The sequence below is a fragment of the Phascolarctos cinereus genome, unplaced genomic scaffold (genome assembly GCF_003287225.1).
Source record: "Phascolarctos cinereus isolate Bilbo 61053 unplaced genomic scaffold, phaCin_HiC Scaffold_4;HRSCAF=312, whole genome shotgun sequence".
Taxonomy (NCBI): Eukaryota; Metazoa; Chordata; class Mammalia; order Diprotodontia; family Phascolarctidae; genus Phascolarctos; species Phascolarctos cinereus.
Window position 1 is genome coordinate 34,218,706 of NW_027555847.1, and position 14,726 is coordinate 34,233,431.

Sequence of the window (14,726 nt, forward strand, 5' to 3'; positions counted from 1 at the left end):
AGGAAGTGGGGAGAGGAAGCCCGGGAGATATTCTCTCTACCCAGGCTTAAGAGATGTGTCAGGAACATGTGCCAGGACCTTCCCCCATGGCTCTTCACAACATCCTGCTCTTGTCCATGACAGAGAGGGTGCAGGTGCTTAGGGGGAAAAGTTGGGGAGGGAGAGAACGGTTGGAAATGCTAACTGATGATAATGACAAGGGGTTATTCAGAGGGTGAAGGAGAATAATTACAATAACTGGCATTTATATGGTGCCTTCTATGTGCCAGGGAGTGTGCTAAGAGCTTTACAAATCTCATCCATTAGATCCTCACAACAACCCGGGATGGGGGTGGGGGCAGGGTGTAGGTGCTATTAGTGTTCCCATTTTACAGTTGAGAAAACTGAGGCAGGCAGAGGTTAAGTGAGTTGGCTAAGGTCACACAGCGAGAGTCTGAGGCTAGATTTGAACTAAGGTTCCCCTGACTGCTCCTACATTCACAACCCCCACTCCCCAATAGAACCTGACACTATAACAATAATAATGATGAGGACTGATATGACAATATTTTAAAGTTTGAAAAGCATTGCACATAGGTTATCTCAGTTAGGTAGTGCAGTGGATAGACTTGCAATCAGGAAGACCCAAGTTCAAATCCTATCGAATTCACTTAATAGCTGTGTCTAGTGCCTGGCACATAAGTGCTTAATAAGCATTTATTGATTGATTGACCCTAGGCAAGTCATTTTACTTCTGCCTGCCTCAGTTTCTTGATCTGTAAAATGAGGCTAATAATAGCACATACCTTCCAGGGTTGTTGTAAAGATCAAATGACATAATATTTGTAAAGTGCTTTGCAAACCTTAGAGAGGTATAGAAATATTAGCTTTTAGCTCATATTAGCTCTGTAGGCTTGCTCCTATGTGTATTATCATCCCAATTTTGTAGATGAAGAAACTGAGGTTCATAGAACATAGAACATGTCATTGGTGGGATTTGAACTCAGATTTGAGTTGTGCTTGCTGTTTACCTAGTCATGACACACCATAAATATGGGTGTAGTAAGAAGGCTCAGGATTTGGGGTCAGAGGACCTGGGTTTGAATCTTGGTTCTGCTACCTCTAGGCTGCAGGCTCCCCACCCCCGAAATCTAACCAATTATATGTTGAGGTCACTTCTGCTTTCTTTCCTGTTGACCTATAAGTAATCACTCAGTAGCCCCATTTGATACCCCCTTTCTTATCAGGGCAGAAATTGTCATTCCAGTGCCAAGAATCAGACCTTTTAGGAACGGCTCAAGAAATGTATACAGAATTCTTTTGTGCGGAATGACAAAAAGATGGGGGTCAGAGAAATCTGGGAAGATGTATGTGCCCTGGTGTGATGAAGTAGGCAGAACTCCCTTCATTTTATATGATAACAACATTATAAAGACAAACAACTTGGAAAGATTAAAGAATGCTGATCAATGCAATGCCCAACTCTGCTTCCATAGTATCAATAATGAAGGAAGATGAAGCTTGGTCCAGAGGACCATGATGGCCATGATTCTAGAAAACCATTTATGAAGTTAAGTTTATCACCTGACAGAGAGGGCAGAATGAGAAAAGAAGTTCTGCACATGGGCACTGTGGGGATTTATTTTGCTTGAGTATACACATTGGTGATAAGGGTTTTGCTTTTCTTCTTTTTCATCTAACTTGGGGATCAGTGGGAGGGAGAGAAAATAAATGTTTGTTAATTGAAAAATAAAATAAAATGAAAAAAAAACCCTACTGTATATACTCCTGACACAAGGACAAGAAAAAAGAGCAGGACTATTCAGAGAACCGAGTCAAGCATGAATATGTGTGTAGGCTCTCTGTTCTTCTAGAAATCACAAGAGTCAGCAAACGACAGTATGGCAGGGTGAAAAGAATGCTGGATTCAGAGCAGGAACCTTGGTTGAAATCCCAGCTCTGCTACCTGGTACCTGCGTAACCTTGGGTAGGTTGCTTTAAGAGATCACTATTTGAGAACTAGAAGACATCTTAGAGGCCAAGCTCAACTCCCTTATTTAGGAAACTGAGGCACAGACAGGTTAAGTGGGTCACACTCAGCTAGTAAATGCCTGAGGCAAGTTTCAGTTTCTTTATGCATAAAATGAGTGAGCTGAATGAACCAACCTCTGAGATCTCCTTCTAGTTCAAATCTGTGATCCCATAATCTTCAGGGGTGAGGGCCATTCTCTTTTGGTTAAGACTGGTGCCTGGCACACATATAGCACAAACTTAGTCAAGATGACATCAGTCCACTCCCTTAATTTCCACTACAAAACCTAGTCAGGTGGGAGGTAGAGGCTGGGCAGGGAGCCCATTCATGCAAGCAAAAGCAGCCAAGAACTTTTCCCAACTCATACATCTTCCTAGGGCCTTTAGCTTAAAGGAGATGTAAACTGTTATTCCTCTGGGGTTTTCAATCACATTCCTCAGCACAGACAACAAGCTCTGGGAGTTCTCCTGTTTCCAATAAGCTGAATCTTGCACTGAAGATGAGATCAACACCAACCCAAAGAATCCTCTTTGTCACGTAGTCTGGTCTTTAAAATCAAAAGTATGTTCAGGGCTTCCCGAGCTTAAATTAGCACATGGATACCAGCTGTTGCTATCACACACTTTCTAGCTGTGTGACAAGTCATGGAATTTCTTTGGGTCTCAGTTTCCTCATCTGTAAAATGAAGGACTTGGACCACAGAGTTTCTGAAATCCTTCTAGCTCCGGGTCTATGATTTAGGACCCAAACTTTAAAGTGCTATATTGAGTTTGCCATTGCTATTGTACATAGGTACGATTGTGATTCAGGAGCTGTCTCTTCAGGAATCTGTTTGTGAAAGTCAAAAATTATTTTAAAAAAATCAGATCAGCTTGTTTAAGTACCTAATATGCTTCTATTACTAATTTATTTACTCCCTATTGTGATCTTAGGAAGTCACAACTTCTGTGGGTCTCAGTTTGCTCATCTGGAAAACAAGGAGGTTGAGGCAAATGGCAAATAAGGTCTAACTTTAAAATTATCAGTAGTCTTCAGTTTCCTTAATCAGTCAATCTACAAGTGCTCACTCTACATTAGATACTGTGCTAGGCATTGGAGATACACAGACAAGAGTTCGAGACGCCTTTCACGATCATCTTTGACCTTTGCAATTAATAGGGCCCCAAAGTCTTCTATCTCCAAGGCACCAGGAAACCCCCTTCATGGAGAGCTACCAACACAGCCTAGGACTGCCAGCAGGTGGCGCTCACAGCCCAAAGGCTTAAGCAGGGAATTGAAAAAGAGAAGGGAAAACACATCATAGAAGATGCCAAAAGGAGGAGAGAAGGGAGGAAGTGAGAGGAACAACAGAACCGCTCTGGGTGGGGTGAAATCCCCAGCAATGGCATCCCGTGCACCTCCAGGGCACCCCCTTGTGGGGCACTCCCTGAAGCATCCAAGGGAAGGAACTTCCCCAATGAGGTCACTGCTCACAGCCTCACTCTTCTGCTTCAATACCCTTGTGTCCCATCAGGCTGTTCAGAAGCCTGCATCTGGGCTGCATTAGAGGCAGGGCTCTGACTAGGCTCACATGTTTGTGGGAGATAATTCAGAGTGAGATAACAAGCCACGAGCAAGAACATCCCACAGAAACCTGGAGGAGTCTGGATTCTGCTAATCCTTCTCTAACACAGAGAAGATAGATGTGTCATGGTTGTGTGCACATCTATCTATCTATCTATCTATCTATCTATCTATCTATCTATCTATCTATCTATCTATCTACCTATCTACCTATCTATCTTCATTTATTAGACATCTTTGAGATTCCTACATAGAAGAACAGATGAAAAGTTTGCTAGAAAGGAAAAGCTAGATGTAAAAGGAAAGCTATATGCCTCTAACTCTTGGTTAGTTTTCTTTCTACTCTCTGCCAGCGCCAGAGTGAGAGCACTCCTTCTATAAAATCTATCACTGGCATTCAGATTTGGCATCCTTGAGGTGGCTTCTAGGGAGAAAGGCTTACTTTCCCATATCTAATGACCAGATTCTCTTGTCAGTTTTGTGCATTTTACAAAGACTAGGGTACAAGAGCCCTTTACAATTTATAAAGCACTTTCCATCTGTATTTGTATTTTTTTTTTTTTTGATCTGAGGATGCTTTGGCAGCCTGGTGGAGTCTAGGGACCCCTTCTCAGAATCAGGTTTTTAAATGCATAAAATAGAACACATAGAATTACAAAGGAAATGAAATAGAATGATCTAATACTTACTCCCCCCCCCCAAACTAAACCAAGTTCAAGATTCCAGGCTAAGAAGCCCTGCTAAGTAAGCCTGCCTAGATGCTCTTTAACATCCCTTCTAGCTCTGAGGCTTTGACCTCGAAAGGCAGTGAAAGCTGCTATGAACAGCTGCACCCTATAACCACAGGAGCTTGAACAGTTGCTGAGCTTAAACCAGGCCAGCAGTCACCATTTGGGTCTTTAACTATTCTATTTAGGTGCTTAATCAACATGAATAAAGGCATTGTTGTTGTTCAGTCCTGTATGACTCTTCCTGACCCCATTTGGAGTTTTCTTGGCAAAGATACTGAATTTGGATTGCTATTTCCTCCTCCAGCTCCTTTTACAGATGAGGAAACTGAGGCAAACAGGGTTAAGTCACTTGTCCAGGGTCACACAGCTAAATAAGTGCCTGAAGTCAGATTTGAACTGGGGAAGATGAGTCTTCCTTACTCTAGGCCCAGCACTCTATACACTGAGCCATCTAGCTGCCCTACAAATAACCAAGTAGGTGGATAAAAATATTCTTTTTCTTTAGGGTACAAAGTAATCAAATCAACTCTTGTCTACTACCTCTGAGAGACAGAGTAAAGGCAAAATTTCCTGTCCATAAAAGCTATCCAAAAGTGGAATGGGCTGCTTTAAGAGGTTATGAATAGATTGCCCATTGGAGGTTTTTAAGGCCAGGCTGGAAGACCATGCGTTAGGTGTAACAACAACAACAACATTTACATAGCCCTTTAAGGTTTGCACAAGCTTTACAATATTATTTTTTTTTATCCTCCTAACAACCCTGGGAGCTAAGTGCTACTATTATCTCCATTTTACAGATGAGAAAACTGAGGCAAAGCAAAGTTTAATAAATGACTTGCCCAGGTTCACAACAAGAGTAAGTACCTGAGGCCAGATTTGAACTCTTATCTTCTTGATTCTAGGTCCCATAATCTACCCACTGAGCCATCTAGAGGGGATTTATTTTAAGCAGTTGGTTAATTTAGTTTTTAGGATATGGCTGTTGTGGTTCCTGCCAGCTTTGAGATTTTTTGTTGAGGGAGAAGTATCATTGACAACTCTGTTTTCTCAATCCAGCATGACTGCCTGCCATTTGAAAGGCAACAATCAACTGGAAAGGGTAATACCCTTGAAAGTTTTAAAAAAAAGAAAAAGCATCCTGTATATTTAATTGCTAAAGTGCCATTTCTTCTTTCATGTTCTATGACCTAGGTCATCTCATTTAACTCTTTAGTGTCTGTTTCATCATCCCTTTTATGCAATTTGGGGTAATAGCAATACTAGACTGTTTTGAAGAGTAAGTGAATAATTACTTGATAAGAGCTCTGAATGCATGAAGAGCCAAGAGAAAACAATAGCAAGCATCAGTGTCATATTAGAGAGATGCTAACAGTGGATGAATGTTGTAAAGCATACAGCTCACTCCAGGCCTATATTTAGGATAGCATCAATCTGCATGGACAAGAAACTATGATTTTAGGAACTGAAAGACAAATGTAAAAAAAAATAGTATAAGAAAGTGGTTCCTAAGTAAATGCTTATTCCTATATTCCCTAACCACTCTAAGACTATAAGGTGCAGAAAGGTTACTTAGAAGGTTGGTAGAAGTTCCTGTGCTAACAAGATCACAGGGCCCTGACCTGCTGATGTATTATCTTCACTAGGTTTCTGCTCTGATGCTGTTCATGAAACAAAGGCATCCCTGGTCTTGAAGATCATGCTAATGGGGCAGAGCCTACCATGTTTCCAAGGCTTTGGATATAGGCCTAAGTAACTGTTTTGTCTGAGGGCCAGCCTAGCTATCTAAGTTTGACTGATCACCAGAAGGGTCATCAGAGTGGTGAAAGCTTAGCGCCATAAGAAGATGGGACCTAGTGGAAAGGCCGGGCTTGCCGAGTCAGACGGACTTGAACCATCATCAAAAGATGAACAAAAACAATTCTATGTGATGTTTGGTTTAACTTTGCCCCCCAAGCCAAGATATTATGAAGCATCATTCTCTCTGTCATAATTTCTTGAAACAATACTGCTGTTTATTCTGCCTGTAATGACCTATGATAAGAATCCTTTACATTAGAGACAAGCCATAAAGGGTAAGGTTGCAGCTACTCACCTCACGGCGAAGTACAAAGTGGCTGGACCTGGTTTCTTGGGCAAGTCATGGTCAAGAACTCGGTGATCTAGTTGCAGCCAGATGCTCTGACCTCTGTGGGGAAAAAAATTGGATGGGAACAAATCATAGGTCTGATTTTAAAAAAGAAAGCCTAGTAAAATGAATATCAATTTTCCCCTCTTTCTTTGGAGTTTTGCTACTTTGGTCCAATTATTATGTCATTTCAGTTCTTAAAATTGTTAATTTCATCAGCTAAATTTAAAAATTAAATTTGATCATAACATCATATTTGTGTTTAGTTGTTGTTCAGTCATTTCAGTTGTGTTCAACTCTTCATGAGCCCTTTTGGAGTTTTCTTGGCAAACAGACTGGAGTGGTTTGCCATTTCTTTCTCAAGATCATTTTACTTTTTTTTTTTTTTGGGCTAGGCAATGGGGTTAAGTGACTTGCCCAGGGTCACACAGCTATTAAGTGTTATGTGTCTGAGGCTGGATTTGAACTCAGGTCCTCCTGAATCCAGGGCCTGTGTTCTATCCACTACGCCACCTACCTGACCCTCAAGCTCATTTTATAGATGAGGATACTGGGGCAAAAGAGTTAAATGATTTGCTCAGTCACACAGCTGGTAATTGTCTAAGGCTGGATTTGAACTTGGGACTTCTTGATGGAAGGCCCTCCACCCTGTCTACCTTACTACTCAGCCACCCCTTTTTGCGTTAAATAGGAAGTGACAATTACATCCCTTCAAATGAAAAAAATGAGACATTCTAGATGTTCTGGAAGGCAATTTTTTTTTAATACAGCCCATTACTACCTGAGGCACATTTCTATGAATATGTTTGTGGAATAAATAATGAAGCAACTATTTATTTGCTCATTTATATTAATTTATTCAGGAACTTGGATATGTTTGATTTTTTTAAATGTAGCTCTCTATTGACTAGAATTGTAGGATATAGAACAGGAAGGGATTTTAGAAATGATTTAGTCCAAACCCTCATTTCTTGGATGAGAAAATATAGGCACAGAATGTAAAGTGAGTTGGCCACGTAGCATGAAGTAACAAAACTAAATTTCAAACCTAAAATTCATACCTAAGTTTCAAAACTCTCTCCGACTACTTTTCACTAAGTACATAGTGCTGCCTGTTAAGATTCTGGAGCTGAGGGTCATTTAGTTCAATCCTCTAAGAAGAAGATAATTTGTGCAATCACAATAGCTCCAAACCAACGTCTTCAAACAGATTGCTGTCTGGAAAATGGAAAACCGGTAAAGGAAAGGACATTGACATCGACTAAGATTATTTCCTGAAGAAGTTTAAGTGATGTAAATAAATCACTTCAATAAGGAGGCTAAAACAGGCCAGAAGTTGCCTCAGCCAAAAAAACAACTGATCTCCTTGCCAAGTGGAGTGATGTGGCAGCCAAGAGCAACACTGGTCTAGAATAAAAAGGCAACTGCAAATGTCATGGAGGTTATTATGTAAGCAGAATAGTCTCTCAAATATAGCAAAGAGGCAGATTATTCCAAGAATGTTTCTCAATGAAAATGGAGGGACAGCAGTAAAAAAAAAAAGGAACAAATTTGTTAGCATTTCAGTGACAAATTATTATCATAGCTGAACTCAACACTTTGGTCCTAATGTATTGTATGAGGAAGAGGAAACAGCCATGAAGAAGATAAAAGCAGTTGGACCAAACTAAATACACAAAGAAGAAATCTTTGCCAGGAGCAGCACACATTTGTAATCATTGAGGAGTGAATCTTTAAAACATCTCAAAGAGGGGGAAGATATCAAATTACTGCAAAAAGTCACAAATGGTATTAACTGCAAAATGGTGAATGACAGGCCACCAATAGTTACAAGACCATATGCCTGCTTTGTCATCTCTCTAAAATCTTTCTTAAAAAATGATTTCCACAGAGTTGAAGGATATTCTGATTAAAAAAAAATATGGGAAGGGAATGGGTAGGCTTTCACAAACAATATTCTCTATGGTGGACCATATCTTCATAATCATACAATTGATCAAAAGGTATATATAATACAAAATGTCACTCTGCTTATTGTTTGTTGAGTACATTAAAAATTTTAATTTTATATCACATTAATTTCACAACATAATTCCTACCAGTGAGTTTTTTCTTGTAACAAAGAAAAAAAAATAGAGAAAATCAACTGAAACTTGTCTTATAGTGTGCGTAACATTCCATACTCATGTTTCTTCACAAGGGAAGGGGGAAAAATATTTTCTCATCTCTTTTCCTGGTCCAAATTTGGTCACTATGGTTATACAGCAATAAAACATATTATTCTAAAAGCATTTGCACTGAATTCATGAAAATCGACCATCAATCATCCTACTTCATGTCCAACTGACTAGAGGGAAAACATGCAGACTTTTTGGTAATTCAATTGCTTGTGGTTCAAAAAGGTTTAAAAATTTGGTCTAACCTGCCAAGAACACTTAGGAGCCCCCTCTGGCTCATTCCCAGGCATGTAGCCTTTGAAATAGATTTCTTTAATATTAACAATGTGAGATCTGTCAGAGCGGCAAGGGGCCAGAGAAGGCCACTGAAATACTCAGTGAGACAGAAGGACAAGGAGCTAGCAATATAACAATTCCCTCTGCATTTGTAGGAAATGAGAGTGATAAGTGGTTTGGCTGCTGATCTAATCTGTTTTTCAGTTTCTCTGGCCTATGGGATTGATGGCTGACTAAGACTTTTTCAGATATTTAGGGGTCGGGTTTTATTCAAATTATAGGGCCTTTTGAATCCAGAACAAAGTGACCACACAGCTTGGGAAGAGCTAAGCCACTAAGCCATTAAGACACTAAGAAAGGCAAGTGCCTCTGTCTAAGGAGAGCTTTGGCTGCCCTCTAGAGGAGCCAAGCTGACACTCCATGCAGGGAAGAACATGGGGAGGGAGGCAGATTTTACCTTGGGAAGAGGCAGAAAAAAAAAATCATTAAACTCCTTAGAGTTTCCAGGTGCAGATTGTTTTTATTGATTTCTTCAATCACAATGACCATATAATCACTTTTGCTTTTGTGATTGTGATTTCTCATATCCCATGTTCAGCCTTGGAGTCACAGGGCATACCAACTATCCCTGGCTAGATTGCCTAATCTCCCTCAGCCTCAGTTTCTTCATCTGTAAAACATGAGGGGTTGAATTAGACACTGGACTTTTTTTTTCTTTAACAACTACCTCCTGATTGGGTCTCCCTGCCTCAAACATCTGCCTTCTCCCATCCATCTTCCATAGTGATCACTTTCACTCACCCCACTAATCTTGTCAATTACCAAACCCTGTCACTTCCACAGTCACAAAATCTCTAGTGTATATCCCCTTCCTTCACTCATTCAGAGATCACCCCAGTAACCTTCTAAATGGTCTCCCGTCTCCTGAAAGTCTCTTTCCACTCCAATCCATTTTCTGTTCTACTGCCAAAATTATTTTTCCTAAAATCAGTGACGGGGCTTACCATATCACTTCTCTACTCATTAACTCCAATGGTTCCCTATTAACTCTAGGATCAAATAAAAATTCTTATGATTGGCACTTAAAAACTCTTTGGAAACTGACTCCAATCTATTATTCCAGCCTCATTATTCATCAGTCCTTTTCATATACTGTGTAGTCCAGTTAATTTAGCCTTGCTTTTCTTCAGAAAAGACATTCTGCTTCCCTGTCTGTGCTCTGTCTCCCAAGCTTGGAACACACTACATTCCCTCCTCACCTCTACTTCTAAGATTCCCTAGTTTTCCTTTTCCCCATCTTATTCATTCACTCATTCATCTATGTATCTATCCATCCATCCATCCATTTATCTGTATCTATCTATTTATTTATTTTTAGTTTTCAACATTCACTTCCATAAGATTTTGAGTTTGAAATTTTCTCCCCTTCCCTTCCCTCCCCCCTCCCCAGATTCCCTAGTTTTCTTGAAAGCTCAGATCAAATGTCACCTCCTACAAGAGGTCTTTCCTGATCCCTCCTAGCTGTTTACCTTCCTGATTACTGCCCTCTTCCTGATTAGCTTACATTTATTTGGTATATCTGTGTCTATGCCTATATATATATGTTGTCTTCCCCCAGAGAATATAAGCTACTTGAGGGCAGCCAATATTTCCTTTTTTGTCTTGCAAGATCTTGGTCTTTTTGTTGGGCAGACCAAACACTGTATTTCATACATAATAGGTGCTTAATAAATACTTAGTGATTGATTGACTGATCCCCTGATTTTACTAATTCAATAATAATGGCTAGCACTTACATGGCACTTCAAAGTCTGTGAAGAACTTTACAGATATTTTCTTATTTGATCCTCACAACAACCCTGGAAAGGGAAGTCCTATTATCAGCCTCATTTTATAGATGAGGAAACTGGGGCAGACAAAGGTTAAGTGACTTACCCAGGGTCACACAACTAGTAAGTGTTTGAGACAGGGTTTGAATGGAGGTCTTCCTGACTCCAGGTCCAGCCCTCTATCCATTCTGCCATCTAGCTGCTTAAATGATTAGTGGTTTGTGACCTACAGATCTACGTTGATGGAGGGAGTTCTCATACTGGGAGTTCTCTCATGCTTCTGAAATCACAGCTCCTTCCTGCACTTCTAGTTTTCATCTGTATGCCCAAGAGCAAACCATTTTCATTAACTAGATACCCACTGTACCATAAGTTTAGTTTTTCTGGTCTAAAAAAAGCCCTCAACAACTGTAAGCGTCTGATGTGTCATCTGTACTGGAATGGTAGTAGTCTGGGAGGGCTCAGTTATTTTATGGGGAAAAAAATGCCAAGAGAAAATACTTACTAAAAATATTTATAAGGCAAAAGGAAAGTCCTAGGCTGCTGACCAAAACACTCTAAGGAGACACCCTTGAAAGAAGCAAGTTTCCAGGCATGGTCTCCAGAAAGGCAGGAACTACCAATCATAAAAACCAACTTCTGGAAATAAACACCAGAAAAGGACAGAGGCTACCTTCCCAGCCAGTGACAGTTGTGGGGAGGCCTTTACCTTCACCTAGTCATGTGGAACGGAATAATTGTTATGACTATTTGTGTGGAAAGAAATAGTCTATTCTCAAAGACTTTTGGCTGAAAACCTTCCTGAAATGGCTGTGGATTTCAGTGAGAATTGCAGCCAAATTCAAGTTTTGTTATATTAAGGAGGGTGTTGTGGGAGGCTATACTGTATATATGGAATTTTTCCCCATAAAATAGTTTTAAGAAAGAAATTCCGTGACGCACAGGAAGGAAAGAAAGGTGTCCATTTTATTCAAGGAATTCATTTATGTTTTTTTTTCTTTTTGAAGAGGTCTTGAAGTCTGAATGACATGATGCATATGTGCATACTATCTAAGTGAACCTGGCTATTTGCCTGGCACTTGATTAAACAGCCTCTCACTCTCAAGCCTTCCCATCCTCCAAGTCATCTTCCATGTTACTTACAGATGAAATTCACTTGAAGACAGTTTTCACTGCTTTGCTCAAAAATGTCCCCGGCTCTCGGTTTCCTATTATATCTCTTTGCTCTGTTCTCAAGGCTCTCCGAATATCTTCTCTGCATTCAACTTCTCCCTGCCCCCCCACAATCTATTGAACAACACTTATTTCCAGATCACAGATCACAGCAATTAGAGAGCTGGAAAGGATTTTTGAGGTCACCAAATCCAAATCTCTCATTTAACCCACTACCCCCAACTCAGACCCCATACTCCTCATTGTCCCACAAACATTCTGTGCTCATTTTATGTCTCTGTGCCTCTAGCCCTGAATCCAGTTCCTTTGCCTTCTGTCAATACACATCTTACTCGTCCTTCCAGCCCCTTTTCAAAATCCATCTCCTCCTTGATGTCATCCCTGACCACTTCAGCCCTCCTTGATCAGCCTCCCCTTCGACCTCCTGATCTAGGCCACTCAAAGTACCATTTAAGGATATACTGTTTTGAATCGCTCACTATTATTTCATGGCTATTTCCCACTGGATGAACTCCCAAACTCCTCTGGGTAGATTTCCAGGTCCTCCAAATAACTATCCTTATTGTTCAGTTGTTTTTGGTTGCATCTGACTATTTTTGACCCCACTTGGGGTTTTCTTGGCAGAAATACTGGAGTGGTTTGCCATTTCCTTCTTCAGTTCATTTTACAGATGAGGAACTAAGGCAAAAAGGGTTAAATGACTTGCCAGGGATCACATAGCTAATAAGTGTCTGAGTCCCGATTTGAACTCAGAATGATGAGTCTTCCTGATTCCAGGTCCAGCATTCTATCCATTGTGCCACCCTAGCAAACAGGGTTAAGTGACCTGCCCATAGCCACACAGCTAGTAAGTGTTTGAGGTTGGATTTGAACTTAGGTTTTCCTGACTCTAGGCCTGTCACTCTATCCACTGCTCTGTCTAATATCTGTCTCCCTTTCTCCAATTTTCCCGCCTTGTTGTCCCAAATCAGATAATTGTGAGCAATCGTCTTTAGTACATGGGGAGTTAAACTGTGATAAGAACAGGTCATCATAGTGGTCCCTGGTGGAGAGGGAAAGGTATGGCAGAATTGATTTTTTTGTTTATCTACTTTTAGAGATGGGCTACCAGATAAGAGGAAGAAATGTCTCAAAGGCCAAGGCCAGTGTAGGGTGGTGACCAGGGTTGGACTAGGTTCACAACACTGGAAACATTAAGAAGAAGGCTTCAGCACCAAGATATGATCACAGTTGCAGATTCAGGAATTCAAAATCAGAATCAGTAGTAAACAGGTTCGTTTTTTGCTCATTCTTTTGGACTAGATATGTGATTTCATCAGACTTGGAATTTCTGGTGAGGAAATTCCTATCAAACCAGATCAATAATTCATCTGCAACCTCTGTTCTTAGAGAGCTGCCTGGGGCACTAAAAGGTTACTTCCTCAGAGTCACAATCCAATCTGTGTCAGAGGTGGACTTGAACCCAGATCTCCAAGTCCAGATTTCTCTTTCTACTGTACCACATTGCCTTTCCATTGGACAAGTCAACAAGGGTGAAATCCAGAGAGAAGAGAAGACAATGGCAAGTTGAATGATCAAAGACAGCTCAGAAAGTCAGGGACCAAGGCTAGATTCCAGGAGCCAATAGAGGGCATAGGTTCTAACTCAACAACAACAAAAAATCAGCCCACATTCATAAAGTATTTTAGGGTCACAACAACCTAGTGAAGAAACTGAGGATACTTAGTCTGAAGAAGAAAAGGATATCTAAGGAGATGATACCTGAAAGACTGTCATGGATCAGGAGCTGCTTGATTCCAAAGGCAAAAGCCAAGAGTTGTTTCCAAGGGGAAAATTGAGGCTTGAGGTCTACCCATATAGGCTATTCCAAAGTGGAATGATTTGCCTTGGGAGGCCACGGATTTCCCCTCACTGTAGATCTTCAAGCAGAAGCTGAAGGACCATGTGTCAGGGATGTCTTAGAGGGGATTCTTTAGGAAAGTATAGGTTGGACTAGATTCTTTTCAACTCTGGAATTCGGGGATTCTGAGAGAGAAATCAAATATATCATACAGAGAGCTAGTAACTAACTGTTAGACTCAGGATTCGAACCCAGAAAATGGGGGTCTTCTGGGTCCAAGGCTGAGGTGCTTTCTTTTCCATCCTGTTGCCTTTATGCGTTAGGTTAACCTGACAGCATTCCTATGTGAAACTGGGAGGAAGGAAAAAAACCCCAGCAGTCTTGAAATAGAACACATCTGCCCGTCTTTTCCTAGCCATCTATTTTCATCTGTGCCCATAATGGAAGCAAGCACATTTGGAAACGATCATTTTATGGTCCCAGGTACCATGTAAGGATAGGGAACTTAAAGCACAACTGGGAGAATTGATTTAAATATATAACAAAGAAATTTTAGTTGGAGGCAACTAGTTTGCCTATATTTGTATTTATTCACTTTATACTTATGCTGTATGTCTTTATATATATAGTTGTTGTCTCCACCATTCAGGGAAAAATGGGCCAGATTGTTTTTGGAAAATGCTGGGTCACTTTCAGAGATTCCAAACTGCTTGCTATTACAAAAACCCATTTCTTGATGCCAAAATTCTCCTGGTGATTTTATATGGTTATGGATCACAGATCACTTTATATGATTATGAATCGGGTGGCTTAGTAGGTTGAGTATTGGACTTTGAGTCAGGAAGACCTGAGTTAAAATTCTGTCTCAGACACTTACTGGCTAGCTTTGTGACCCTGGGCAAGTCACTTAACATCTCTCAGCCTCCAAGTTCCTCATGTGTAAAAGGAGGGGGAGGTTGGACATGAAGACCTCCAAGGTCATTTCCACATTTAAGTCAATG

General features: G+C 40.5%; 1 protein-coding gene across 8 annotated transcripts in view; it reads right to left on the bottom strand.

Annotated features, from left to right (window-relative positions):
- Positions 1–14,726, bottom strand: part of FRMD4B (FERM domain containing 4B) — a 354,364-nt gene that overhangs the window by 130,143 nt on the left and 209,495 nt on the right. For all 8 annotated transcript variants that reach the window (XM_021007524.2, XM_021007518.2, XM_021007519.2 and 5 more), the window contains one exon: positions 6,398–6,490. In XM_021007524.2, coding sequence (XP_020863183.1) covers positions 6,398–6,490 — 93 coding nt within the window. The remainder of the gene's footprint in view (positions 1–6,397; positions 6,491–14,726) is intronic.